The following is a 24,467-nucleotide window of genomic DNA, read 5'->3' as shown; positions in this document are numbered from 1 at the left end:
TGTTGTGGTGTCTCATCTCATACTCCAGAATATAACAGGCTGTCAAATATCTTGTTTCTCAATATTGTCAATCTCGAGTTTTCTTTACCTAGCTATCAATACGGCTTTTTAACCGCATTCCGGCGCGAATCGATGAATGTATTCTATGGGGACATCATTGGAAGCCGAGGAAAACGTGCCCCAGCAGTATATCTTCAGCGGAGCAATGCTCACTCGCCATCCACTGTGCATCGCTCAAGATATCCGAGTGCGCAATGCAGCCGATCACTAAGTCCCCGCTCCACCGCTACTGCCCTTCCTCCTTCCTCCCACCATCATCGCAAGCACTTGGTATCTACGAACCACTCCGAATTGACCAGAAGTCTTATGGATTGCATCGAGCGCCCCTTCACAGTCACAGTCAACGGTCAAACAGTCACCAAGGCTGATGAAAATGGCGAGGCTCAAATCCACGCATCACTCGGGCCCGAGCCGGCTGTCTTCACCCTGAACCAGGGTCGTCTTGAATGTGACGACTGGTATCTTGGACGATCACTGGTCGATGATCGGAGCCTTCTTCCTAAACGAGTACTTTGGTTCAAGAAAGATGCGACAGGCCCATCGTTAATTCATTCGACTACAGCTGTCGCTGCCGATGGTTCTTATAAACTACTCCTTGCTGGTATGTGACGAACGAGGGTTGGGTCTTTTCTGTATTATGTTGAGAATCGAATGGCTCATTTTCCGTGCAGGCGCACCTCTGACAGCTCATGATAACTTGCTTTGGGCTGATCTAATGCAGGGTGAGTAGTGTTTGTTGCATCCACGGGCGCTCATACAAGTGATCTTTGTCTGACCACCTAGCAGATAACCCCCCAAAAATTGAGATTAGCCTACAATAAAAAGGCCGAGGCAAAATTCCAAGCATGACGGTGTGCAACCTGGTATACTGACGTAAAGAAGATTCCGAGTCTGGCGCAACCTATCCCTGATGGGTTGGTATCTACATCAAGTTGCCGTATGGTTAACCTTCACGATTGAATATAATCGAAGATTGCAAGTGTTTTATCAAGAATACATTCTAGCTGTCTAGTAACAGTCAATTCAGCAACGTTGGCTTAGACTTCCCAGTGCCGTTGGTTTTGACAGCAAGATATTTGGCTACCCAGAACCTCACAAGTGGCGCACTGGACTTTTCTTCACAGGAGAAGATGATAGGGCGTTATATGTGTAGACTAGACGTATAGAACTTGATTTGGCAAAATTTTGGACTCATGACGGTATTAAAACACTGGATACTGTACACGGGCTATGTCACATGAGTGCAGGCGCAGGAAGACAAAATGCCAGAATATAAAATCAGCAAGAAACTCCGTAGAAACACATGGCGATCGAGAGCACAGGAAAGGCGGTTTAAATGAAGTGGGTACACTCCAGTGAAGAACAGGCAGGATGAATCAATGCGCAGGTTCCGCTTATCGGTAGAGACATCAGACACAGCATCACCCTCAGGTCTTAAGCTCTCGTGTGCTTCTTATTCTGGTTCCTTGTGAACGCTCTTTTTATCCCCGATCTTCAAATTCTGAATAGCCTCCTCCAATACCTCAATTCCATTTTTGCGGAACCGAGTAACCTTGCGCACATTAAGTGCAGTGAGCTGGTTCAGCTCATCTTGTCCCTTTTCGCGCTGACGCGCAACTGTGCGTGCAGTCATGGCAAACCGCACGTCCTTTGGCCCGTCAACGAGTTCCAGGATAGCACTGGGTGCTTGGTCGTGGGGTTTGAGCTGCGGTGTAGCATTCTTGTTTCCTTTCGGCACGGAGTAATACTCGTATTTCTGCTTGGGCTCGACACGAAGGACACGCGTATAGCCGCCAGGGCGATCGGCATAACGTTCACGGAGAGGACCAAAGAGTTTGGGGATGATCGAATGGGGTTTCTATCAGACGGAGCCCGTGTGTTAGTGGCGGCTGTCAGAAAGCAAATTCTGGTGGTGTGTTCATCATAGAGCGAACACACTGGCCCAAGGACAACATGGAACAGGGCATTCATGTGGACAGACGTACATAGAAAATCTCCAGGGCTCGTCTTCGGCTGGCCTCCGAGTTCTTCTTGCCCAGCGTGATCAATTTGTCGGCCAGACGCTGAGCCTCCTTGGCCTTGGCCCAGGTCGTTGTGATCGATTCATTCTCAAAGAGCGAAGTGACGAGATTGCGGAGCAAAGCCTGGCGATGCGAGGACTTGCGACCCAAGTGCCGGTATTTTCCTCCGCCGCCGGCCATGGTGAAAAGGGTTCTGAGGAAGAGGGAGAAAAGCAGAAAAACAAACGGAGATACCAATTGCAGGCAGAAGCAGTCGTTTGATAGTTCCACTCGAGTCTGCGGGTGATTGCCGCTCTGTTTAGACTCCGACTTGAAGAGACGTGATAGGGAAGTTCGGCTCAAAAGATTCGAGTCGGGCTCGCGGCCAATCGGGGAGCTTCCACCGCCTTGGCCGACTTCGCCTTTCCACGCGCCTCCGGATCAACCACAACGGGATCCTTGGTCGCTGGCAATTTGATTTCGTCTATTTTGCGAACTGGGGACCTCCTTCTATACGAAGATTTACCCTGGACTGGGCTTTCAGCGTGCCACGTATGAACAACTGGCGCTGAGGCGACCATCGAACAGATCGCCGCGATGGGTTTCTTCGTGGGCTTTGTACGTCTCATTGTATCTGGATACCTTGGAACGCTTACTGATTCTCATTTGTCCAATCATCAGTTCAGCGGCTTTGCCCTCACCACCTCGGTCTTGTACCTTACTATCCAGGTCCACCGGGCCAATCGCCTGGAACAGCGGAGAGCCATTCGCGAACAAGTTGATCAAATCAACTGGCTAGCCTCGTCTTCAGGTGCTTATGACCGTCGCTTTGCTCCACAGGATATCCCGCGATGTTCGGAAGATCAAAGTGTCAGACATGAAGATCAGACAACCATGAAAGAAGTCTTGAAGCATCGGTGGAATCAAGAGGTCGAGAAATTGGCTCGCAAGGCGCACGATACTCGATGGGAAGATGTGCGGGACACCGCAGCAGATGGATGGAAAGCCGCAATGAACTTGCTCAAAAAAGAGTAAGAGACGACCCTGCTCTTGAGTCGACCTCCATGTCTGAATATGTACAATATGTTTCTTTTTGTATTTGCGTGATGAGTACCGGAGTTTGGATACCCTTAACGATGTCAAATAGACTTTCTTTGATTCATGTTGCGATTTTGTGATAGTTTACAATGTAGTATTAGTATTATTATGGATGCCAGGGATTTGACGCGCGTCCAGCGCGGTTCCATGATGGCATTAATGCATGATAGACAAGACGATAAGCCCTGGCGTTGGCCAGCATCGCTTGAACAGGACGAGGTGTCATTCCATGCTGGTCGACGACGGTGCCGTAGTCGCGCTCTCTGAATCGCTCCAGATATCCATGCTTTCCCGCTCCATGGCGCGCATAGCCTGGGAGACTTCCTCGAGCTTGGCAACAACATCTAACACGCCCTGGTTGACCCGGTCAAAGTATCGATCATTCGCCTCGCGCCGTTTACGCGCAAGAACAATGTCCTTTTCCGTCTCCTCATCCAAAGCCCGATACGAGACGCGATCTCTCGTGGGATCTTGTTCACGGGCTGCAGCCTCCGCGCTACTTGCTTCTGTAGAGCCTTGTCGCAGAGCGGCATCTCCGTCTGCAGTGTTGCGGCTAGAATCGACAACCTCATCGTCAGCCTCACTGCGCGCCCAAGCTTGTGCAAGCTTTAATTGTTTTAATCGCAAGTCCTCCAGTGCCTCTGCGTGTTTCTCGCCGAAGACGTGCTCTCTGGTCACAGCACTCAATTCAACCTCGGACAAGGCGCTCTGCATTTCTTGCCAGATGGCATCGGAGCCATCGACGTCGTTTTTGGAAGGGCGACGAGCGACAAGTGGTGACAGTAGACCGCGATGCTCCACGCTGTTGCCGTCATTGCTGCGGGGTGACCGGTTGCGATGGAGAGGCGGAGGTTGGCTGCCGGAAGGAGTCGCAAGATTAGAGGTGGCCGGTGGTACTGAAAGAGAGATATTGGATGCATTGTGAGAGGGAGGGCCCTGGAATAGGGCCGGCGGTGGTAGCCGCTGGGAGCTCGCAGGTTTCTTCGATGATTCCATGGCGGTTGTGTTCCATCAACAGCTCCGCCATGCAGCAGCCTAGGTAACTAAGTAGATTGGAGCCGGATAACGATAACGCCCGTTATCGCTATCGCTATCGGGAGCACTTGATTATATAATAGATGTGGGGGTTTGATGGATCCCGTGACTCGCTTAGGGCAAGCGCACAAAGTCACGGGAGGAAGCGTCCCAAGCAAGCGAGAGCGGCCGTCCAAGGCGAATCCGAAACCTTCGACTTTTCGACACCCCACGACCCCCAGCCCTTTTGGCGACAACACCCAGTTTCAACCGGTACGTATACCGCCATTCATCTCTCCGTGTCACCTCCAGTTGGCAAAGGCGTCTGGGATTTCTTTTTGTGTGGCAGAAAGGCGAGCCCTACATCGCCAGCACGCACAAAAAGTCCGATACTGTCTTCGACCCTCTCTACACGCACACTCGCCGAACCCTTTCACGACTCGATTCGCCAAAGACTGGAGACATCAGAATCGAAGACTAACGCGAATTCTCTCTCGCTTTAGTTGACCGTCAAGAATAATCCGTCAATATGGGTAAAGGAAAGCCCCGTGGTCTTAACGCCGCCCGCAAGCTCCAGGCGCACCGCAAGGAGCAGCGCTGGGCCGACCTGCACTTCAAGAAGCGCCTTCTCGGTACCGCCTACAAGTCCTCTCCTTTCGGTGGTGCTTCCCACGCCAAGGGTATCGTCCTCGAGAAGGTCGGCGTTGAGGCCAAGCAGCCCAACTCCGCTATCCGGAAGTGTGTCAAGGTCCAGCTGATCAAGAACGGCAAGAAGGTCGCTGCTTTCGGTTGGTCTCCCTCAGAATTATGACGCGTTAGCGATGTTCGGGTCATCTGGCGATATGTGCGCTTAGGATCGCGCGGATACTGAATGACCAACGAAATCCTATCACAGACACAAGGTGCTAACTTGACGTTTTACTACAGTCCCCAACGACGGTTGCCTGAACTTCATCGACGAGAACGACGAGGTTCTCCTGGCCGGTTTCGGTCGTAAGGGCAAGGCCAAGGGTGATATTCCCGGTGTCCGTTTCAAGGTCGTCAAGGTTTCCGGTGTCGGTCTGCTCGCTCTGTGGAAGGAGAAGAAGGAGAAGCCCCGCTCTTAAAAGAGTCAAAAAGCAAAATGGGGTCGAGGAGTAGAATCGGTGTCGGACAGGAAGCCCGCCTTATCAGCGCCTGGATTTCATGAGAATTTTTTTTGGGGAAATACTACCCGGGCGGGCTTTCGTCTGGATGCATGTGTCCGAATTACCACGATTTGATAAATTCCAAAAAGACATGGCGCTATGATCTTCATCTTGGGGGCTTGTTACCTCATCTTGCTCGTATTGGACTTGTAAGCATTGAGAAGTCGTAATATCGTGTTGCCCCTGTCCATTGATAAGTCGACCTGGATAACATCTCTATACTATCGCCTGCGGGATCGCTCGGTGTATTTGTCGAGCCTATCTATAGGTTTCTAGGCCCATCTTCCTGCTGATGCGGGACCACCGTCCCTAACGTGACCAGACTCCAAGATATACATGCAAGAGTTGCTGCACTCAGATAGTACGATCAATGCCAATTCATTTCCCTGTTTTACTGGTATATAAATTCCAAATTTGTATATAATAGATGTTTCGATGTCGAATGTTGGGCGAACCTCCAATATATATCACATCTCGAAACGTTACGTTATGAGAAAAGACACCAATTGCTTGTCAATATTTACATCGAACGTTTGTAGTAAATAAGGAACAGAAAAGAAGGGATTTCTTTAATTCCCATTTTATAACGTATATCTTGATCTTTATATCTACTCGCCAAGCGTTCCATATAGAAAGCCTTTTAGTCAAGACTCCCGCATAACGATCATCGCACATCATTCCTCGGGTATTGTTTCTACCATGCTTCTTGAATCGTCCCACTGACGACCTGTAGTGCAATTGATTTTTGATTGACATCTGTTTTAAAAGCTGATGTCCTCCTTTCGGTAGTGGTCGGACACAATTCGGTAGAGATATGATGGGGCATGACCACCTCTGCATGGAAACGATAAGGTCAGTCATATAAATTGCAACGAGAAGACGAAGGGCAGGGGGGGGGGGGGGGGGGGGGCTTACAAGTTGGTGATATAAAGATCGACAAGTTCCGCCGGGACGTAGTCATAGAGCGGATTTTGCACATCGATTTGCTCGACCAGGTCACCATCCTCGTAAGGAATGACCTTGCTGGCATCGCCGTATTCGATGAGAGCATCAAAGTCGAATGGGTAAACGGGACTCAGCTTGTAGACACCGCTGACGACGACGACCGGGGTCTGGTGGACTTTGGCAGCGCGGGCAATAACACGGGTACCAGCAGCCGCGATGAGGCCGCCATTAGCAAGTACAGAGTGGGTACCCAAGATGACCTTGTTCACACGGGACATGAGGGCAAAGACGGCGGAATCAGGAATGAGGATGACGGTGATACCGTGGGCGATCAGTGGCTTTTGGAAGGATTCAAAGCTCAAGTTTTCCTCGTCGCCAGAGGTGCTGCCGCTGACAGTGGCATGCGTAGTCTCATGATTGTTGGGGAACGACTCGGCGTGAATCACGGTAAACTTGCGCTTGGCGGCGGCCTTCAGCAGAAATCTTTGCACCGTCGTCGACGAGGTATGTGTGAGGATAATCTCGTTGGAGTGAATATGATCCAATGCATAAGCGGCAATCTGGTCGTCTACCTGCCCAAGTTCGTCGATAATCTCGCCAATACCTTCCAAGACCTCTGCTCGCACATCTTTACTGGGGCCGTGACCGGGCACCCGTCCACTTGGAGATTGGGTGCCCGGTGTGCTTGGTAGCGAGGTCTCTGGTTCAGGATGGGAGAGGAGACTAAACATAGAGGTAAGGGGAGGCCGGGAGGAAGATCGGTCTGAGCCGTCGGCTCGTAGACCGAGCGTATCTCGGTCCAGAGGCAGTGACGCATCTGTTCCCATTTCATGAGTCACACATTACTGCTCTCGAAGGCAATGCGGGAAAACTAACCGTCGAAAGCTCGAGGAGTATGGGGCTGGCTTTCGGATCCAGCTTCGCTGAGAGCGAACTCAGCTTCACGATCATCCTCCGCCTCGTCGCGAATCAGGCCGAGCACTCGTCGTACAATGTTCCCCACCACCATCTCTCGAGGCTGCGCAGCCATCAGGCGCCTTCCCACGCTCTGCACCCGCTCAATAAGCTTTGCCGAATCGGAGGTACGGCACATAGAGACCACTCCACGTAGGAGGTAAGCCGTTGCGGTTGCGCATGATCGAGAATGGCGGATTTGACGTCGTTTGAGTAATCTGAGGGTTGGCCTCATAGTTAGCGATGGGATGGTATGATAACCACACTCTAGGGGGAGGCGCACGAGATCAGATCCTCAATAGAGGTATCAATCGGACTATTCTTGAGAGACTTGAGGAAGGACGCCAGGCCCGGCGTCAGGGCCAACGACGTCGACGGCATGAGGAAGTGGGATGAGGATTGCCGAAGTTTTGTTGTAGGGTTAGCGCACTTCGTAGGTAAAGTCTCCGAATGGAAGGGTTCTCGACTGGGTTGGAAATATTTCGCTGCCCTGTTGCTTCTTCTCTCGCGGCAATCTGCTGCAGATAGAGAGAGACGGCGTTCCTGCAGGACGAAGAATCACAGGCGACGGCCAAAGTGGGCAACGAAACCGATTTTCTGCCGTTCAACCTTTGTCCGCTTCCCCACACTTTGTTCCTCTGTCGCCCTTCTTCTCCTTTCTCGGCTTCGCGCGTTCGTTTTTGATTCCGGTCCCTTTGACTCAATCCCCCGTTCTCTTGGCATCCTTGCATTCCTTGCTACTACTCGTGGTCGAAACCGGACTGGAGGCGTGGAAGTACTTCCGAGGTAACGGGTGACTGGCGCATTGAGGTCGGTAGAACTTGTCCAGCTTACGTCTCCTTGCGATGCCCCTCCCTTCCCCTTGAGGCTCCTCGACCCTACGACCATACGACCCCTGATGGACTGCCCCAGGTGGCTTTGACGACTCGCTCACGATCTTCCACCCGTCTTTAGATCCCCCGTGCCCCTGTCTCCCGTGGGCCTCGTTGGAAGATGAACTCGCTGAACATACTCTCATCGCGAGTCATCGGCCAATCTTCCAGTTCGGCGCGGCCACGATCGCAGTCACACGGTGATAATCAGCGCGCGACCCCGCCCGGAGACCTTGGCAAGCTCCGGTCTTACAGTCAAGATAGCTTTCGCACGGGCTCCACTGGCGAGAAGAGCTACGACGGCACGGTATCACCCCCGGAATATGACCGAGAAGAGGACACGCCCTATCCGCTCGACGAGAAAGCGCTTTTGATAAATGGTGTTCAGAATAATGGGGCGCTCGTAACCAAGAGTACCTGGCGACTTATCACGCGGCGCATCTTCGACGCGATCACCGAAACAATCCGGTTTATTCTTTCTACACTTGCCGCCCCTGGCGTGCTTGTGGCGCAATGTTTTCGCGACACTGACGGGGGTTATTCACTCCTTGCTCCAGTCAGGAAAATCTGGAGATCGTCTTCCAGTTCAAGGAACCGGCCGGTTAAAGGGGGCTCTCGGGTAGAAACTCGGCGACGCAGTGGGTCTACTCGCAAGTTGAAATCCCAAACATCTCGTGAATCTGTCCTGTCAACGACCTCGGAATCAGATCACGAGCGACGAAGTGCGGGTGGACATACAAGTGGAAAGAGCCACCGGCCCAGCAAGAGCCTGGACCACGACGCAGACATCATTCCCGACGAAAGCACACCGCGGCGATCTATACGGATCAAGCTTCATAACGAAGAATCTCTGAAGCGCCAGAGACAGCGACGCACGCAGAGTGCTGATTTGGGTCCGCCGATGCCGGAGGGCGTGGCCCGGGTCCAGGCGGGCGTCAACTTGGACAGTCTGAAATCTCCCACCTCTCCTTCAGTTCATCGCATCACCAAGTACCCGCACTCTCCCACTCCACCGCGACCTCTCCTCCCTCCCCGCTTGCCTTCATATACCGCTGCTCCGCGCAATGCCAAGCTCCCACAGAAGACCTTGGTGCTGGACCTCGATGAAACCCTTATTCACTCGCTCGCCAAGGGTGGACGCATGTCCAGCGGCCACATGGTGGAAGTCAAACTCTCTATGCCCATGACGACCGCATTGACGCCCGGGGGGCCGCAGACCACCCTTGGGCCGCAACACCCGATTCTATACTATGTTCACAAGCGGCCTCATTGCGACGACTTTCTGCGCAAGATCTGCAAGTGGTACAAACTCGTGATCTTTACGGCGAGTGTTCAGGAGTACGCCGATCCCGTGATCGACTGGCTCGAGCAGGAACGCAAGTACTTCCAGGCCCGTTATTACCGACAGCACTGCACGCTCCGCAACGGCGCATACATCAAAGACCTCAGCTCTGTGGAACCGGATCTGAGCAAGGTGATGATCTTGGACAACAGCCCGATGAGCTATATCTTCCATGAGGGTGCGTTGCTACACGATCGGATTTCGATTTCTGGGATCGCTTGATGCTAACGTTGACTGTACAGACAATGCCATCCCTATTGAGGGCTGGATCAACGACCCTACGGATAACGGTCTGCTGCACCTGATCCCCCTGCTTGAGGCCTTGCAATACGCCACCGACGTCAGGGCTTTTCTGGCGCTTCGCCGAGGCGAAATCGAGACGTAGCTGATCTCTGGCTTGTAACTATGGATAGGCATGTAGGTGTAAAGGGAGTTTTTTTGTGTTCTACTAGAAGCAGCGGCCCTTTCAACAAGAAACTCCAACCAGCCAAAACATTGGTTTCATGAAGGATGTCAAGTCGGGCGTACAAAGCTCTTATCCCGTCATAATTGATAATGGGATTGGCTGTCTTCCAGATGCCTGGCGAATGGAAGGGCCGTATATATCCTACACAAGGTCCTCCATCTTATCTAGCGACGTAGCGTTCACGCCGCATCCCATCCGAAGAAAGCTATTGTTGGTCTATGGATCATAGCTATGGGGACGTAGCAGGGCAACAGGATACCGCCCTTGGGGCCAACCCTCATTCTGTTACTCAATGCTTTCCGAAATCTCCGAGCTCATATCGGGTCTAACGCGGGCCCCAACCGTGTGAAGAATTGGCCCCGAGCTCCACTGGTGTGGATATGCCGGACATCCTGACGACATCCTATGCATGCAGAAGAATGCATCAGCACGTTCACACCTTGGACTTTCCATGCCAGATGAATGCAAATGGACTTTCGCAAAGGAAAGTCTGTCTGCCTCGAACGAAGTAGCGATCTCTCCGGGCATTGTGAAAACTGGAGGGATTTCCGGAATTCATGACATCTCTTGGGCCCCGTGAGTCAGGAGCCGTTACAAAGGAGTGTTGGGGCCAGCTCATAATCGTTCATCCGGCTGTTTCCTCTCGCTGAATGGCCCTTGAATCTGAAATAAACCTGCACCATGAACCATGTCGTTGCGAGTCAGGTGCTAATAGCCAACTTTGAAGGAATACTGACACGCGTCCCGACAAGGCTGAAATCTCGGACGAAAGCCAGACGGATTGCTGCAAATAAATGAACAGCCGGGACGTTGACGAGAAGTGCGCGATTTCATTCGTCCCCGTCCAAGCAAGGCAAGAACAGACTGCACTTTTGTCATGCGAGAAGCACAGTGGCCCCATTCGTGAACAATTGCACTGCAACAGCATTACTGTTGTGATATCCACTTTCATCTCTCTCGGGCGCTTTTCGACCCAGTTGCAATCATGTCGATGCATAATTACGCCATGGGCATGTTGTCATGGATGTTGTCGCATGAGCTGTCTAAAGCAAAGTCGATTCGTCGAATCGGTGGAGCATGAGATGTATATAGACCGGCCCCGGGCGTTTCACTCCCAGTGGGCCACAGCAAGCCGTATAAAACGTGTTTGCAGAGATCTGTCGGCCTCTCGGATCTCACTCCACTCCTTCCCCCGGCGTTCGATCCCATTGAGAAGATGGTTCTCTGGAGAGGTGTTGGTGTCTGGTTGCTCCCCTTTCTACAAGGCGTGCGAGCTGTGGACCACGATGAGAATGACCAAGTGACGGTTCTCACCACTTCCATCACGGTGCCGTCCGGTTCGGCAGCCGTGGTTGACTTTACTGCGATTGGAATTGGAGGCAGCAGTCCAGGCGGTTCATCGACGCCTACGACTTCGTTCACTTCGACAGCGCTCCATTCGGGATACCGTAAGGAGAATCTGACCACCTCCATCACGATTCCGCCTGGCTCGATCCCCGTTGTTCACTTCACACCGATTTCCCCGCAAAAGTCCTATTCTACCCCCCGCTCTGGTGTATCTGGTAGCACTCGCGGTGGCGCTCGTACACGAACGTCGAAGCAGTCTGCAGGCTCGAGTACCCCTGCTTCGACTATAACCAGTCCCAGGTTGTCAACCAAGTCCGGAAAGTCATCATCCCATAAATCGTCTGCCAATGAGACTGCGTCTGCTGCTCGCTTGAGTATTGACACGACCTCATCTTCGTCGTCTACCCGTGGTGCTCACACGATAACATCTGGATCATCCAGTGGCAAGGCTTCTGCTACGAGTGGCTCGAAGTCTTCTGTGTCTGGTGGCAGTGCTGCATCTTCATCGTCATCTCCGTCTCAGTCTACAACAGGGGGTGACTCGTCAACTGACTCCTCAACCGACACGAGTCGGTCATCTACCAGCACCAACGGGGCGCACCACCCTTCAGATCCATCCGGCGCTCCGAGGAGTAGCTCAAAATTGAGTACTGGTACCTCAACGGGCACCTTGACCGGCAGCTCCACTGGTACATCTACTGGTTCGACAGCTTCTGGAACAGGTACGTCCTCCAGTGGAAGCACCACCGCGTCACAGCCCACTGTATCGACGACGTGGCCATCCGCCGAGGATATCTTAGCGGTCAGTGGCTCCTTGACTGGAAGTTCTTCCGAATGGCTAGCTGCGATTGTTGAATACGAGCCGACCGGCACTCCATCAGAGGTTGCATGGGGAACCTTGACTGCAGCCCCTACTGCTACCACTTCCGGAGCAGCTTCTGACCAGGGTATTATCCTTGCAGGGCGCTGGAAGCTACTCTGGGACAACCGAAATGACATCAAGGACAAGACGTCAAGAAAGAAGTATAAAGGCGAGCTGAATGAGCTTCTCGACGACACTACGGAGTACTCCGAAACGAACGACATTGATACATCGAAGTCTGGCTGCTCCGGATCTCTCAAGAAGAGAAGCTTGTTTGGTGATATCGGAAGCACACTCAGCACAGCCGAAAATGCCGTCAAGGATATTGGAAGCAGTGCTGCTAGTAAAGCCGCAAGTATTGCTAGTGGTGCTCTCGGTGGTGTCCTGGGCTGCATCTCCGAGGTAGGAAAGGAAATAGATGCCAACCTTCCAGACGACGTCGAAGATCTCCCCGATGACAAGATCAAAACCGTTGAGAATCTCACGGACGATATGGTTGATCTTACGGATTTCTGGCAATCCGTGGAAGAGCAGGTGGAAAAGAAGGAGAAAGATGACAACACTAGCCAGTCGGACTCCAGCCAGTCGGACTCCCAGTCATCGACCAAGTCTAACACCGAGTCGTCGAGCGCAACGAGCTCATCATCAACGTCCAGCTCGAGCTCGTCTTGCTCATCTGTGACCTTCACTGACTGCTTCGATGATGAGATTCTTGGAACCAAGTCAATCATCCTAACAGACAATGTGACTTCTGTGACACACTGGTCAACCGTCACGACAACATGCTTTGCCACCTCGGGGTGCTTTTCCACCCCGACGACCATCCAAAGCACCACCAAGGTTGCCTGTGTGGCACGAGAGGTACCACTGACGTCCGGTGCCGGCACTGCGTCTGGAACTTCGACTAGCACCGCGTCCGGTAGTTCAAATCCATCATCCTCAAGGAGTGATTCGACTACGTCGACTACCTTATCATCCTCAGGGAGTGACTCGACTACGTCGACTACGTCATCATCCTCAGGGAGTGACTCGACTATGTCGACTACCTCATCGGCATCAACGTCGTCGGCTGATACCTCTTCGACTTCAACCAAGTCTACTTCCACCACTTCTTCGGCATCAGCATCTCCGACCGCTGAAATTTACATTGCCTTCAGCGAAGAGACCCTGGACCCAGAATGGAAGGCATTTGTTGTGAAGAGCGGCGATGCTGACGAGAATCCCAATCTGTGCAACGCTACACCGGCGTCCAGCTGGGAGGCGAGCGGCGACATCAAGATTGGGGATCTGCCCTTCCCGCCCAAGCACACGTTCTCAGTCAAATCAGAGTTGCCAGGATGCGTATACGCGCCTGGCGATGACTCGGCCGGCACTTTCGGGTGCGTCAATCTGGCGACGACATGCACAACCGACTTTAAAGGATACGCCAAGGAGCGAGTGTGTGGCAACACGCCTATGGCGGCGAAGGTTTTGTGCCAGCTTAGCTCGAGCGATGAGTCGTACGGTGGATGATGGGTGATGTATTATGAAATGCTGGGACCAGAGTGCAAATCATCTGGGTTGAATGTCTGTTCAGCCTCGTCATGTCAGACAGGCAGTGTGCTTCTTTAATCTAGCAGCGATGAGATTTGTACTGATTTGCTTGATCTTAGATATTAAGATACAGTTGCAGTGTAGAATTGGCAGTTAATATACTCTGCAGAGATTTGGAACTCTAGTCTGCGAACAGTATCCATTTATGTGAGGGAAGCCAGAGGATCCCGGATTACCCTCTGCTGCGATTTACCTGATATACCAACACGAGGACGTAACGATATGCTGGGCTGGATTATCATACAAGACTCATTCAAGCTTCACATGCAATGGTAGCATGCAGATCGCAGCGTGGGGTGAATGATCCGTGCCCACGAGACTGGCAGTCGCGATCCAAATAATTATCAGAGGATGCTTGAACTGACGGTACTCATCTCCTATGAGAGAGTCGGTCATTCGTGAATCTAATCCCTGCAGCTCAAAGGGACTACCAAGATTCTTGATGGAGTGAGAGGCTGTAGCAGCCGGCTCCTTCCAAGCCGTTCAAACTTTTGGTCGCAGCGCATAAGACTTGACAGGCAGCAGCTTGAACTGTTTGGGAAATCCAGTCTGAATCTCGGACTTGATCACATCCATTCCTGCAGCGTCGAAAATCTGCCGGAATTTTGCGTCCGTTCTCGTGACGCTGCTGTCCAGGTCATCATACATATCCTGATTGCGAGGATCAGTGGAAAGATTCTCCTTGACCACCATCAGACCGGTCTTGGCCAGCGAGCCGCGGCACCGCGCGATGTACTCAATCAGTTGTGCATCTGTCAGATGGCCCACACACCACTGAGTCCAGATCAAGTCGTAGTTTTTCTGCGGATGCCAGTCCTCCAGACCGACAGTCCAGATGTCTCCCACGACGCCCTCTTGTTTGAGCTTGCTCTCTCTGAGGACGTGAGTGAACTTCTCGACGGGTTCTACCGCGTCGACCACTTCGCAGACATGGCTGAGAAAGCCCTCCGTGACGCGTCCCACGCCCGCGCCGCAGTCCACACCCAAACGGAATTTCCCGCCAGGAGAGATGCCCGGTATCAGTCGCCGGACCTTGGTCAGGAAATTCTTGGACCCTTGTAGCTCGATGCGTGTATACCATGGATAAGTGCCCAGCATGCCCAGCATCTGGCTCGAGGTACTGGGGACACTGCTCCAGTAGTCTATTGAGGCGGCATGGTTGATTTTGGAGTCCGCAGGGGTCGAAGATAGAGCGTCTCCTATTGATTCCCCTGGCTTCTCTGAATTTGCAGACATTATCAAATCAGCAATGGGAGAAATGGTGACGGCGAGATGTCGGGAAATTTTATGGGCGTCGTGATATGCTTACCTCATAATACACGTGACCGACCGATTTGACGCGACATGCGTGGTTTTCGTCTGCTGAACTTGACCTGCCTGCTCTCGGAGCAACCTTGACAGATCAACATATCGTCCTTCATATCATCGCTTACCAGAAGTGACGCCGATGTCTTGTATGTGGTGCTGGCCGCTCAGCCGGCCCCGGTCAACAGACAGAAAGACTGTAAGCATAGATGCAGTATCTAGGTAGTGTGATTTGCGTGTTCATAGATATTTAGATATCGCAATGGAAACAGCAGGATATATCTGGCGAAGACGGTCTCAAGCTGTTGTACGAAGGCCAGTCTCCGCTAGTCGAGTATGAATGCAACACGCCATATCCCGCCACAGACTGAGCTGATAGCCGATCTTAGCATTGTCGCTGTTCATGGACTGAACGGCCATCGAGAGAAATCATGGACAGCTCCCAACGGGGTGAACTGGCTTAAAACATTGCTACCAACAGATATACCGCGTATCAGAGTTCTTACCTGGGGCTACAATGCATCGGCCAAAGAATCCCATTCGGAATCACCACCCCTGCAAAGAATATCGGAAGAGCTGGTTTCTGATTTATGGAAAATGAGAGAGGCTTCCGACGTATGTATAAGTGGTGACTGATTTCCGAAGACATAATGCTAACGAATTTCCTTCAGACACACGATCGTCCCATTATCTTCCTAGCCCACAGTTTCGGTGGTAGTATAATAAAGAGTGTATAGTACCATTGTCCCGACACAACTCTAGATGGTGCTGATGAAACCATCTAGGCTATACTTTACTCTGAAAACATGCTGTACAGCCTCTCCATGCGCTCTCGCACAATCAGCAACTCAACCCATGGGATAATATTCATGGAAACCCCTGAATTAGGACCTAGTACTGCTGGGTTGGAACTTTATTTGGAGAGCATACACGGATCCGATCAAATGGAAACCGTCACCTACAAGGAAGCTCACTGGCTACTGGATGTATTGAAGCAGTTCTCTTCTATAAGCGGCAGATTTGATATCACGTATGCCGTTGCAAAAAGGAACGACGAGCATGCGCAGCGCCCACAGAGAAAGGTTAGACAGAATTACCAATTACTCTACCATTTTATATAGGACTAACCTGATTGTTATCGACTAGGATGCTTCGTTTTCGGCACACGAGCTTGCATCTCATATCACTATCGACGGTGACCATGCTAACATGAATAAGTTTTCATCAGCCCACGATGAAGGTTACATGGTTATCAAGAGGCAAATTGCCAAGCTCATCGATGAAATGAATGGAATATGATGGATTATGATAGAACAATATATCTGTCGACGAGTTTGAACATCGACCGGATCGTACTGGAATTCCCACGAGGGAGTAATCTCACATGTGAATCCTAGGGTCTGAAAATGATGTTGTCAATGTAGTATATAGATCGAATCATTTGAGCTGGTGCGTTGGCGATGAAGAGAACGGAGCCGAGTGGTAGAAGAGCTCAGTGGTAGGCATACATTCAATTTTGGAGTACAGATTCCCAAAAGACTTCCGCCGGATCATCTTTCGGGTAGGACACAAAGAAAAACCCCTCTAGCAAAGAGCGAGCATGATCCCAATCACGTAGAGACAACTGCTCCGCAGTTTCCCTCAGCTGAAACAAAAACCAGGAATGACATTTGAACGTTTGAGAGGCGAGCCCGCCTACAAATAAAACCCAGAAGCATAGACGGGAATCCTCCTGAATCAAAGATAGACTTGATACCAAAGTCCGTTGGAAGCGCTCAAAATGAACTACCATGAATGGCATGCCCTGAAATTTCCAAAATCGTAGTCCACAGTAGACTAGGATGGATTGTCGCAAAGTATCCTGGAAAGGATCGAGCAAAGGATCACCTGAAAGAGACAGCAGCCGGCGACTCAATATAAGCAAGCTATTTTCAATGACCAATCCTGCCGAAGATAGCTTTGGCTGGGCGTAGAATGTGCTCTCGAAATAGAGCGCTAGCTGTCGGCACAGCCGAAGCGATGATCGTAATGATGAATGGAGAGCGCCAGACCAAGGAGAGGTCACAAAGTGACTCCCAAGCGCGGATCTTGCGCGTACCCGGTTGGGGTCTACAGCAATCTGGCTTTGTACGTCTTGTTCCCACCGATCAGCCACAGAGAATGTGGGAGGTGAGTTCATGATGTAACCTTTTAAGAAGTCGCAGCTGAGAAAGGTGTTAGCAAGAGTATACTCTTGCACCCAAGGGAACATTCACCTATAGATAATAGTATTTGTCTGACTTTCAAAGTTGTCTGACCCCCCAAGGCTATCAACGATTATTCTGAGACCGACACCGTGTGTCTCGACGGCACTTGTATTGGCTTCGGCACCCTAGAATCCTACATCAGCCAATGTCTCTCAAATCAAGACGCTCGAACAACGACGGCTGGTGATGGATACTCACCTCCAGACACAACAGTCGGGCGATTGCCACAACGGCAGATTCTGAGTAGACCGTCGAAGCATCCTCTAATAATTTCTGGATTGACTTTATTGCATCTGCCCTGAGTCGAAGTGCATCTTGACGAGAACGGTGCACAACATGCGGAGCAGCGCCGCTCGCCTTTAGACTCGCACAGCGATGGAATGCCCCGCAAGATAATATTATTGGAATCAATGTGGGATGATCGAGGGCTTTCTGCCAAAACCAAGGCGTCATACTGGCATGTCCGAAAGGGAAGCAAGCCTTTGACGTGTGATGCTCATCTGGATCATTTATTAGCAGAGAGCTTGGAAAAAGATGGCCCATGTCGCGTGGGAGCGACTTTCGGTTGCTGGGGCAAGACAACCACTTACAATGATGCAGGTACAAGTTGACATCCCAATTGACGTCGAGTGGCAGGGAAGGGAAGCATTTGAGAATGCTCACCGTAAGTGATGGGTATAAGACCAATGAATGCGGATCTGACAGACTCTGTGGATCAGTATAAGAGGGCGTAGACGCCGAGACGCACCCAGTGGTCGGAAACGGGGCGATGGAGGTTTTGAGTCGTTGTAGACCTGCTTGTTTCCGCAATCTGTGGGACTTTGATCGCAGCCATGCTTGCTTGGACCGAAAGGTGGCTTTTCCACTGGATTTCTCGCGAGTCTCACGATGGTTGTCGATCCATAGAAACTCGGCTGAGCGCGGCGGGGGGAGTTTGCCCAAGGGCAGCCCGGCTGCATCGACTGCCATGGCCAGTGAGAGATACCGATGAGGTATCTAGATAGCCAGAGGCAGGTGAGGCATACCGAAAGGAAGCATGACAGGGCGTGAGAGGTCTGTGGAAAGATGAGTTCGTGAGGCTCTACTGCATTCTGCTAGTCTCGCCCCTCCTTGGCTTTGGGCCGAGACGTCAAGTCTCACTTCTCGCCCCAACCGAGACTGGACGAGCCCCCATGAATTTGAAGCCATATTCTTTGGTTTGCTAATGTGGCTATACGGAGGGGTTTAGAGAAGCGAAAACGGAATTATTTTATCTGATGGTTCTGGTCATGCAGCTATAAAAGCCAAGGAAAATGCTCTCTTTTGGTCAGCCTTTATAGTCTTCACAAGCCCAATTGCAGTCGCTATCAGAATCCAGATCCTCGGACAAGATTTTGGTGATATCAGCCACACAATCATGCGTCACAGCCTGCCCGCTCGGGAATATATAGCCAACAATCTTCAATGTTTTGAGGCTTGGGGTGTCTCTGACGGCGGCTTTGCCGGCCACGATCATGTCCTCTGCTAGATCCAAGCCCGGACTATGCCCTGAGCAATGAGCGCTAAGTGAGATCGAGTATTGGTTGAGATCTGCGAGACTCAGGTTGATAATAAGTTCTTCAATTCGAGATGGGCCAAATGTGCCTGCGTGTTGTAGCCGAAGAATGTCCGGGCAAATACTTCGCATTCGCAGCCGAACGAATCGTAGCGACGGGATCTGCAGCGCTAGTTGAGGACATAAATGGCCTGTTTCTGTGCCAAAATCCACACCTCCAGTGTCCATCTCCAGTCGCGAGATTTTTGACGACCACAGTGAGTCCAGAAGTCGACTAGGGGACCACGAGCCCAGAAGACTATCAGAAAGATCGGGAAAACAGCCAAGGGAGAAAGACTCAAGACTGGAGCAGTTGCGAAGCAATAGATTGAGGCGTTCTAGATGGAGAACAAGTCGCTTTTCCTGCGACCTCTTCAACCGCAGATGACGACCGTGCGGATGTTGACCTTTTGCGTGAACTGGACTTGGAGACGTGTCACCCACGTTGACAGCCAACCGTTGGGTGAAGAGTCTGATCTTTGTTTGTGATGCGCTGGACAGTTTGGAAAGTCTGCTGGCAGAGACTGTGATGTCTTCCAGGAAGATTGGCTCTGCAAGACGATGCCACCACTTGCAGACAGTGAGGCTACGCGCCTTGGTCGTCCGGCAGGCACATCTGCCAACAAACTCAAGGATGATGAGCAGGATTTCGGTGGGCAGTTCTTGTAGTGACATTTTGCTCGATCGAGTTTATTCAATGATAGTCGAGTCCTGAAGTATTCAGGCTGTTAGTTGAATCTCTCTTTCCCGGCATCAGAGTAAAAGGAAGTTAGGGGAAACAAAGAGAGCGTCGCCCTTTGGTACATACAACGTCCAATGACCACAGAAATCGGTGAGTTGAATATTTGGCACTCCAGCCTCTGGAACTAAGCTATGAGCACAAGAAAGTGGTTGGGCATCGAGCTAACTTATCTGCGAGTCGATATAGCGACAACCTTAACTGTGCCAGCTAAGTACAGGCCGTTGCAGCCAGTGAGGGTACGCTGGCATTGTTGGGTTCGTTTCAGAAAGAGAAGAAGGCGCTTACTTGCTGCAAACATAAAAGACTGAAACTCGACAATCTTGGATTATCCCTATACCAGCAACGGGGTGCTATCTTTAGAGTCCAAGCATCATGCACGCTTCTTACAAAGCCGCATATCAACTCACAGCCCTATTCAACCGGCGACAACAAAGAAGGATGAAACAACGTCTATAAATAATACCATTCAAGTAATTCAGCGCGACATCTCAGATTGTCACCGTGAATTATGCGGGCTTTCATATCCCAACTGACTACGCAGGTGTTAGGACCGGCGCTGCGAGACGGTCCGTAGGGGTGTAAAGGTACGTAGGACCGTAGAGACTATATATAGTGTCCCTGCGAGAGCCGGGGTTGTAACATTAAGCCAGCTTGACATGACCCTAATTGTGATTGGAGCATGAGCTCCTAAGATCCGACCATCGGAAGCCTTCCGATTTGAAATCCAAAAGCCATCAGAGAAATGCGACGCTGACAAATGGAGATGACTGCCGGCCAACTCTCTTGCGATTTAAAGACTTGACCAGTTTAAGTGACTCAAGTTCTGCATCTTTCAAAGTTGCAAAGACAAACATCGTCGACATATATAGACCACAACGATGCAGCCACTAGCCACCGAAAACTGTCTGATCAATGGAGGCCGCATTGCCTATGGCGTCTTTGGCCAAGGCGAGCCTCTCGTCTTGGTGCATGGTACGCCTTCATCATCTTTGATATGGCGCAACGTCGTTCCCAGTCTCACCAAAGCGGGCTATCGAGTCCATGTCTTCGACCTCCTCGGGTATGGACTATCTGAGCGCCCATGGGATTCATCTATTGACACCTCGATATCTGGTCAAGTCCCCATACTGGAGGGCCTTCTGTCTCATTGGGAACTGCGCGAGACACACATAGTCGCACACGATATTGGAGGGGCTATTGCGCAACGCTTTGCCGTTCAATCCCCGCGGCGCGTCAAGACATTGACATTGATCGACACCGTGAGCTTCGATAGTTACCCGTCGAAGCGAACCAAGCAGCAGATGCAAGTCGGCCTGGAGAGCTTGATCAAAAAGTCTGATCATGATCATCGCGCCCATTTCAGAGAATGGCTGTTGTCTGCAGTGCACGACAAGGAGAAGTTTGCGGCGAGCAGCCTGGATACTTTTCTCGATTACATATCTGGACCAGTAGGCCAAGGCAGTCTCTTCGAGCACCAGATTCGCCATTACGATCCCAAGCATACGATGGAGATTGTTGAGAAACTCCCAAGTCTTGGCCAATTGCCCGTGCATATCATCTGGGGCGCAGAAGATGGATGGCAGATCGTCGATTGGGCTCATAGACTAAACCAAGCAATCCCAGGCTCGAAACTCGATATTGTGGAAGGCCGTGGACACTTCTCTCTCGAGGATAAGCCGGATGAGATTTCCAAGCTAGTTCTGGACTTTCTGACGCCGTAAGAAACCGGCATCATAATGCATTTAGCATGATATCAATTTCATGCAACGAACATAAAAGTCGGTAAAACAAATGCCCCTTGAATTGATAAGCCGTAAAAAGAATCTTATGCTGAATAGCCCGTCCACAAAGACCCTAAGCGCAATGGATATAACACCGCAAAATCTGTCATCAAGGATGACTTGATTTTCACTACCAAGCATCGTTTGAAGAGACTGGTGTTAGAAACTACGATGCGAGGATTATACCAGTACTGGATAAATACTCTCCACGAAACTCCTCTCGCTCGATAGATTCTGGTCACTAGCAAGTAAAAAAGAAATCCTTCATTCTAGCATTTATATCACATCGTGACTTGACTCATCGATCTCATGTTGTAATCCACCCGGCGGTACTTGCAAGAACTAATATAAGCAAAAATAAGAAGCGGAACGCAATCTCCGACAGAACCTCTTTGATCTCTGCACGTCACCGACATCATAAAACCCAATCCCGAGGCTGTGAGCAAAAGCCAGAGCAACATTCACTAGAGTGAGGTGGTCATGGAACTCCTCTCGCCGGCTTCGGCATCTCCTTTGCTCCGTGTATGGCCGCCCAACCCTTTGGTGCATTCTGGGCCGTGAGATCACCGTAGCCAAATGGTGGCATTGCCGATTTAATCGTGTTCAAGGCCGGCGCCTCTCTCTTCTTCATATTGAGCCCCCCTCCAAGATTAATATCCCATCGTGAAGTGGCGATCTGCAGACTGGGAGTCCTGTCTGGGATCGTTGCGACGTAGAAGAGATAATGCAAGAAGGGACCGTCACATCGAGGCGTTGTAGGGTGGTTGACAAAACTTCCTGGCTTGATGAAGGCTGGGATGCGGGTCCACGGTGTCTGTCGCTGCCGTTTGGCATTGAGCATCGTGACCTCGACAGTGATGACTGGAACGTTGAAGGTGTTAAAATGCGTGGTGATGTCCATTCCGCTGACGATTGGGACAGCCGGGGCATCGGGTGGACGGAAGGGACCCATTAACGTCTCGATATCTTGATCGAATAGGCTCATCACGCAGGACCCCGTATCGTAGATGAAGCTAAATTCCTCCCAATACTGGTAGTTTGGCAGCCGAAGAGCAAGTGTGATCTAGAAACGCTCGGTGATAAGTTAGACCCGTTTTCAAATGGGCTAGTGAGGCCATAGTATACCGTGTGCAACAAGGTCAATCGGTTGTCGACATTGACACTCACGGCCGGCACGCTGGGCACAGGCCCTGGGCCAAACATCTACAGTCCAGCTATTAGCGCCCATGAGATATACCTTAGTACATGGAATGTGCGACCCACTCCTTCCGTCCAAAAGCTCTTACCACCATCATGTTTCGAGTTGATCGCTTCAAACTCGTCCCAATCAAAGGGTCTTGGCAGACACAGCTGGTTTCCCTTCGATCAGTAGGTGACGAGTCCAGTCCAACCCAATCTCTTGCTTCTGTAGGCCTCAATAATAGCCTTGATGTTTGGTAGCTGCTCGTACTTATCGCCATCGTTCTCCAGCTGTGTCTGGGTTTGCTTGAGGTTATCCAATCGCTGATAAACGGGCCAGCCAAGACCCGCCGGCTCTCCGACAGCAGTTTTGCTGTAAGGGACACATTGTTTAGCGAATTCACAGCGCGAAAGCATGAAGGAAAAGAGGAACTCACTCGCGGAGGGCCCTTCTTGCTTGATACATCTTCAGTTTGTGCGTAAAGGAATGCGGCATGATATTATCGGCAATTCTCTCTTCACATCTTTCGATCTGCCCTTCGATATCCCTACCACATCCAACTCAGTCAACGAACCCTTCATGTTGGGGCGAGACTCACTCTTCGTCAAGATCAGGCTCTCGTGCGTTCCAACCCTCGGGTAGTTTGTCCACGTCGATCAGTGGTTTCTTCCCCTTATGCTGCCACCGAGGGTTCCGCGGGCCTAATTCTGAATGACCCGAGTCCGGGATTGGGATCTCATCAACATAGGATTTTTCGAGATCCAGATCCTCAACTCTGAGCTTCCTGCGAGTCGTTTCGTCCCATGGAGAGCCTAGCGCTGTATCGTCCTCCTCCCTTTTTCTCTTGAAGGGCCTTGCGATCGCGGAGAGCCTCTTTTGGTTACCTCCCTTAGTACTGCGTTCACGCGTAGAGTTTTTGGAATCCTCCGTGGCAACGCCACTTGCCATCGGGGCATTTCCATGGGGCTGTGATCTCTTTGAGGAGGATTCTGCGGCCTCGGGAATCGGTTCGGCCTTTCTTTTCCTTCCGCGACGGGCAACTTGAGGGGATCTTGGGCTACTCTCGCCAGAATGAGGGTTTCGATGGGAAGGACCGGAGGTTATAGAGGTGTGATCTATTCGTTCCGTTAGAATGGACAAATGTCCGAATGCTAGAGGAATTTCTTGCCTGGGCGAGAAGTGCTCTGGACCGACTTGAGCTGTTTCCCACGTTTCTTCTGAGGTGGCATTTTGCGATCGAAGATATTGGCGAATTGGAAACCGCGCAGAGGTTCTTGGGTTTAATTGGGGCGAATCAATAGAAAAGGAAGGCCAAGAAGGACTATAGTGGTGAATGCTTCGAAGCGATTTGCGACAGTGGCCAGGGTCTCATTTATACATGAACCTGTGGATAGTGAGGGGCATGCTTCAGCAAAGCAATGCATCGCTCGACTGCGTCCCGAATCCTATCATTTGCCTCACATTTGCGCATGCTCATCGGCTCCATCCTGGTTTCTTTGACACTGTGGTCCTGTGTAGGGATGATGGCTTCTCCGAAGAACAGATCCCTGAAGCAAGACCCGGTGGCCCCGTACTTGGCGAGAAGGTATTGGGCAACACAAAGAGATAGCAAAGGATCCAAGATAGGGCATTGGCAGGGAGCCACTCAAGGCTAGCATCGAAGACCCAAAGTCGAGAAAGGTGTTTAGAAACAAAGAATGAGGGAGGGGGGTGAGACAGACAAAGAAGTCAGTCACCGTCGAAGATGATCCCCGCAAGTCGAGATGAAAGGGAGGAATAATCCTTGCTCACCCAGAAAGTGTTCAGAACTTTCCAAAACCAACCACACCCAATGTTTCTTTTTCCTAGGAGTCTACTGATGTCCTGCAAAACATCGAGGGTAATCTGCGACGAACGTTGT

At 51.2% G+C, this 24,467-nt stretch overlaps 14 protein-coding genes across 14 annotated transcripts; 7 read left to right on the top strand and 7 right to left on the bottom strand.

Moving 5' to 3' along the window:
• Positions 1-366: 366 nt before the first annotated feature.
• N7459_003636 (uncharacterized protein) lies at positions 367-881 on the top strand (the record flags this gene model as incomplete). The annotated part of the gene is made up of 3 exons (XM_056942820.1): positions 367-661; positions 732-782; positions 847-881. 3 exons carry the CDS (start codon positions 367-369, stop codon positions 879-881), a joined length of 381 nt encoding a protein of 126 aa, XP_056802703.1.
• Positions 882-1,513: 632 nt separating this feature from the next.
• Positions 1,514-2,261, bottom strand: N7459_003635 (mitochondrial 54S ribosomal protein bL17m; the record flags this gene model as incomplete). Its single annotated transcript, XM_056942819.1, has 2 exons — positions 1,514-1,918; positions 2,046-2,261. The coding sequence occupies 2 exons, from the start codon at positions 2,259-2,261 to the stop codon at positions 1,514-1,516; spliced, it is 621 nt and encodes a 206-aa protein (XP_056802702.1).
• A 396-nt stretch (positions 2,262-2,657) lies between these two features.
• Positions 2,658-3,095, top strand: N7459_003634 (MICOS complex subunit Mic12 family protein; the record flags this gene model as incomplete). Its single annotated transcript, XM_056942818.1, has 2 exons — positions 2,658-2,678; positions 2,742-3,095. The coding sequence occupies 2 exons, from the start codon at positions 2,658-2,660 to the stop codon at positions 3,093-3,095; spliced, it is 375 nt and encodes a 124-aa protein (XP_056802701.1).
• A 285-nt stretch (positions 3,096-3,380) lies between these two features.
• Positions 3,381-4,154, bottom strand: N7459_003633 (DUF5315 domain-containing protein; the record flags this gene model as incomplete). Its single annotated transcript, XM_056942817.1, has 1 exon — positions 3,381-4,154. The coding sequence occupies one exon, from the start codon at positions 4,152-4,154 to the stop codon at positions 3,381-3,383; it is 774 nt and encodes a 257-aa protein (XP_056802700.1).
• Positions 4,155-4,701: 547 nt separating this feature from the next.
• Positions 4,702-5,278, top strand: rps23 (40S ribosomal protein uS12; the record flags this gene model as incomplete). The annotated part of the gene is made up of 2 exons (XM_056942816.1): positions 4,702-4,960; positions 5,100-5,278. 2 exons carry the CDS (start codon positions 4,702-4,704, stop codon positions 5,276-5,278), a joined length of 438 nt encoding a protein of 145 aa, XP_056802699.1.
• Positions 5,279-6,120: 842 nt separating this feature from the next.
• N7459_003631 (translation initiation factor eIF2B subunit beta) lies at positions 6,121-7,639 on the bottom strand (the record flags this gene model as incomplete). Its single annotated transcript, XM_056942815.1, has 4 exons — positions 6,121-6,193; positions 6,275-7,121; positions 7,181-7,476; positions 7,542-7,639. The coding sequence occupies 4 exons, from the start codon at positions 7,637-7,639 to the stop codon at positions 6,121-6,123; spliced, it is 1,314 nt and encodes a 437-aa protein (XP_056802698.1).
• A 612-nt stretch (positions 7,640-8,251) lies between these two features.
• nemA (Nem1-Spo7 phosphatase catalytic subunit NEM1) lies at positions 8,252-9,857 on the top strand (the record flags this gene model as incomplete). Its single annotated transcript, XM_056942814.1, has 2 exons — positions 8,252-9,650; positions 9,715-9,857. The coding sequence occupies 2 exons, from the start codon at positions 8,252-8,254 to the stop codon at positions 9,855-9,857; spliced, it is 1,542 nt and encodes a 513-aa protein (XP_056802697.1).
• Positions 9,858-11,154: 1,297 nt separating this feature from the next.
• N7459_003629 (uncharacterized protein) lies at positions 11,155-13,659 on the top strand (the record flags this gene model as incomplete). Its single annotated transcript, XM_056942813.1, has 1 exon — positions 11,155-13,659. One exon carries the CDS (start codon positions 11,155-11,157, stop codon positions 13,657-13,659), a length of 2,505 nt encoding a protein of 834 aa, XP_056802696.1.
• A 564-nt stretch (positions 13,660-14,223) lies between these two features.
• On the bottom strand, positions 14,224-14,976 carry N7459_003628 (N-terminal protein methyltransferase; the record flags this gene model as incomplete). The annotated part of the gene is made up of 1 exon (XM_056942812.1): positions 14,224-14,976. One exon carries the CDS (start codon positions 14,974-14,976, stop codon positions 14,224-14,226), a length of 753 nt encoding a protein of 250 aa, XP_056802695.1.
• A 1,013-nt stretch (positions 14,977-15,989) lies between these two features.
• N7459_003627 (uncharacterized protein) lies at positions 15,990-16,344 on the top strand (the record flags this gene model as incomplete). The annotated part of the gene is made up of 2 exons (XM_056942811.1): positions 15,990-16,127; positions 16,192-16,344. 2 exons carry the CDS (start codon positions 15,990-15,992, stop codon positions 16,342-16,344), a joined length of 291 nt encoding a protein of 96 aa, XP_056802694.1.
• A 211-nt stretch (positions 16,345-16,555) lies between these two features.
• N7459_003626 (uncharacterized protein) lies at positions 16,556-17,744 on the bottom strand (the record flags this gene model as incomplete). Its single annotated transcript, XM_056942810.1, has 3 exons — positions 16,556-17,249; positions 17,301-17,416; positions 17,490-17,744. 3 exons carry the CDS (start codon positions 17,742-17,744, stop codon positions 16,556-16,558), a joined length of 1,065 nt encoding a protein of 354 aa, XP_056802693.1.
• An 853-nt stretch (positions 17,745-18,597) lies between these two features.
• Positions 18,598-19,539, bottom strand: N7459_003625 (uncharacterized protein; the record flags this gene model as incomplete). Its single annotated transcript, XM_056942809.1, has 1 exon — positions 18,598-19,539. The coding sequence occupies one exon, from the start codon at positions 19,537-19,539 to the stop codon at positions 18,598-18,600; it is 942 nt and encodes a 313-aa protein (XP_056802692.1).
• Positions 19,540-20,484: 945 nt separating this feature from the next.
• On the top strand, positions 20,485-21,327 carry N7459_003624 (alpha/beta fold hydrolase; the record flags this gene model as incomplete). The annotated part of the gene is made up of 1 exon (XM_056942808.1): positions 20,485-21,327. One exon carries the CDS (start codon positions 20,485-20,487, stop codon positions 21,325-21,327), a length of 843 nt encoding a protein of 280 aa, XP_056802691.1.
• Positions 21,328-21,865: 538 nt separating this feature from the next.
• N7459_003623 (uncharacterized protein) lies at positions 21,866-23,515 on the bottom strand (the record flags this gene model as incomplete). The annotated part of the gene is made up of 6 exons (XM_056942807.1): positions 21,866-22,450; positions 22,513-22,590; positions 22,674-22,723; positions 22,779-22,939; positions 23,004-23,114; positions 23,166-23,515. The coding sequence occupies 6 exons, from the start codon at positions 23,513-23,515 to the stop codon at positions 21,866-21,868; spliced, it is 1,335 nt and encodes a 444-aa protein (XP_056802690.1).
• Positions 23,516-24,467: the final 952 nt, after the last annotated feature.

This window comes from Penicillium hispanicum, assembly GCF_028827665.1.
Source record: "Penicillium hispanicum strain IBT 35686 chromosome Unknown utg000003l_segment0_segment0, whole genome shotgun sequence".
NCBI classification, from domain to species: Eukaryota; Fungi; Ascomycota; class Eurotiomycetes; order Eurotiales; family Aspergillaceae; genus Penicillium; species Penicillium hispanicum.
Note: the sequence above shows the minus strand (reverse complement) of the source record. Positions and strands in the feature narration are given on the sequence as shown.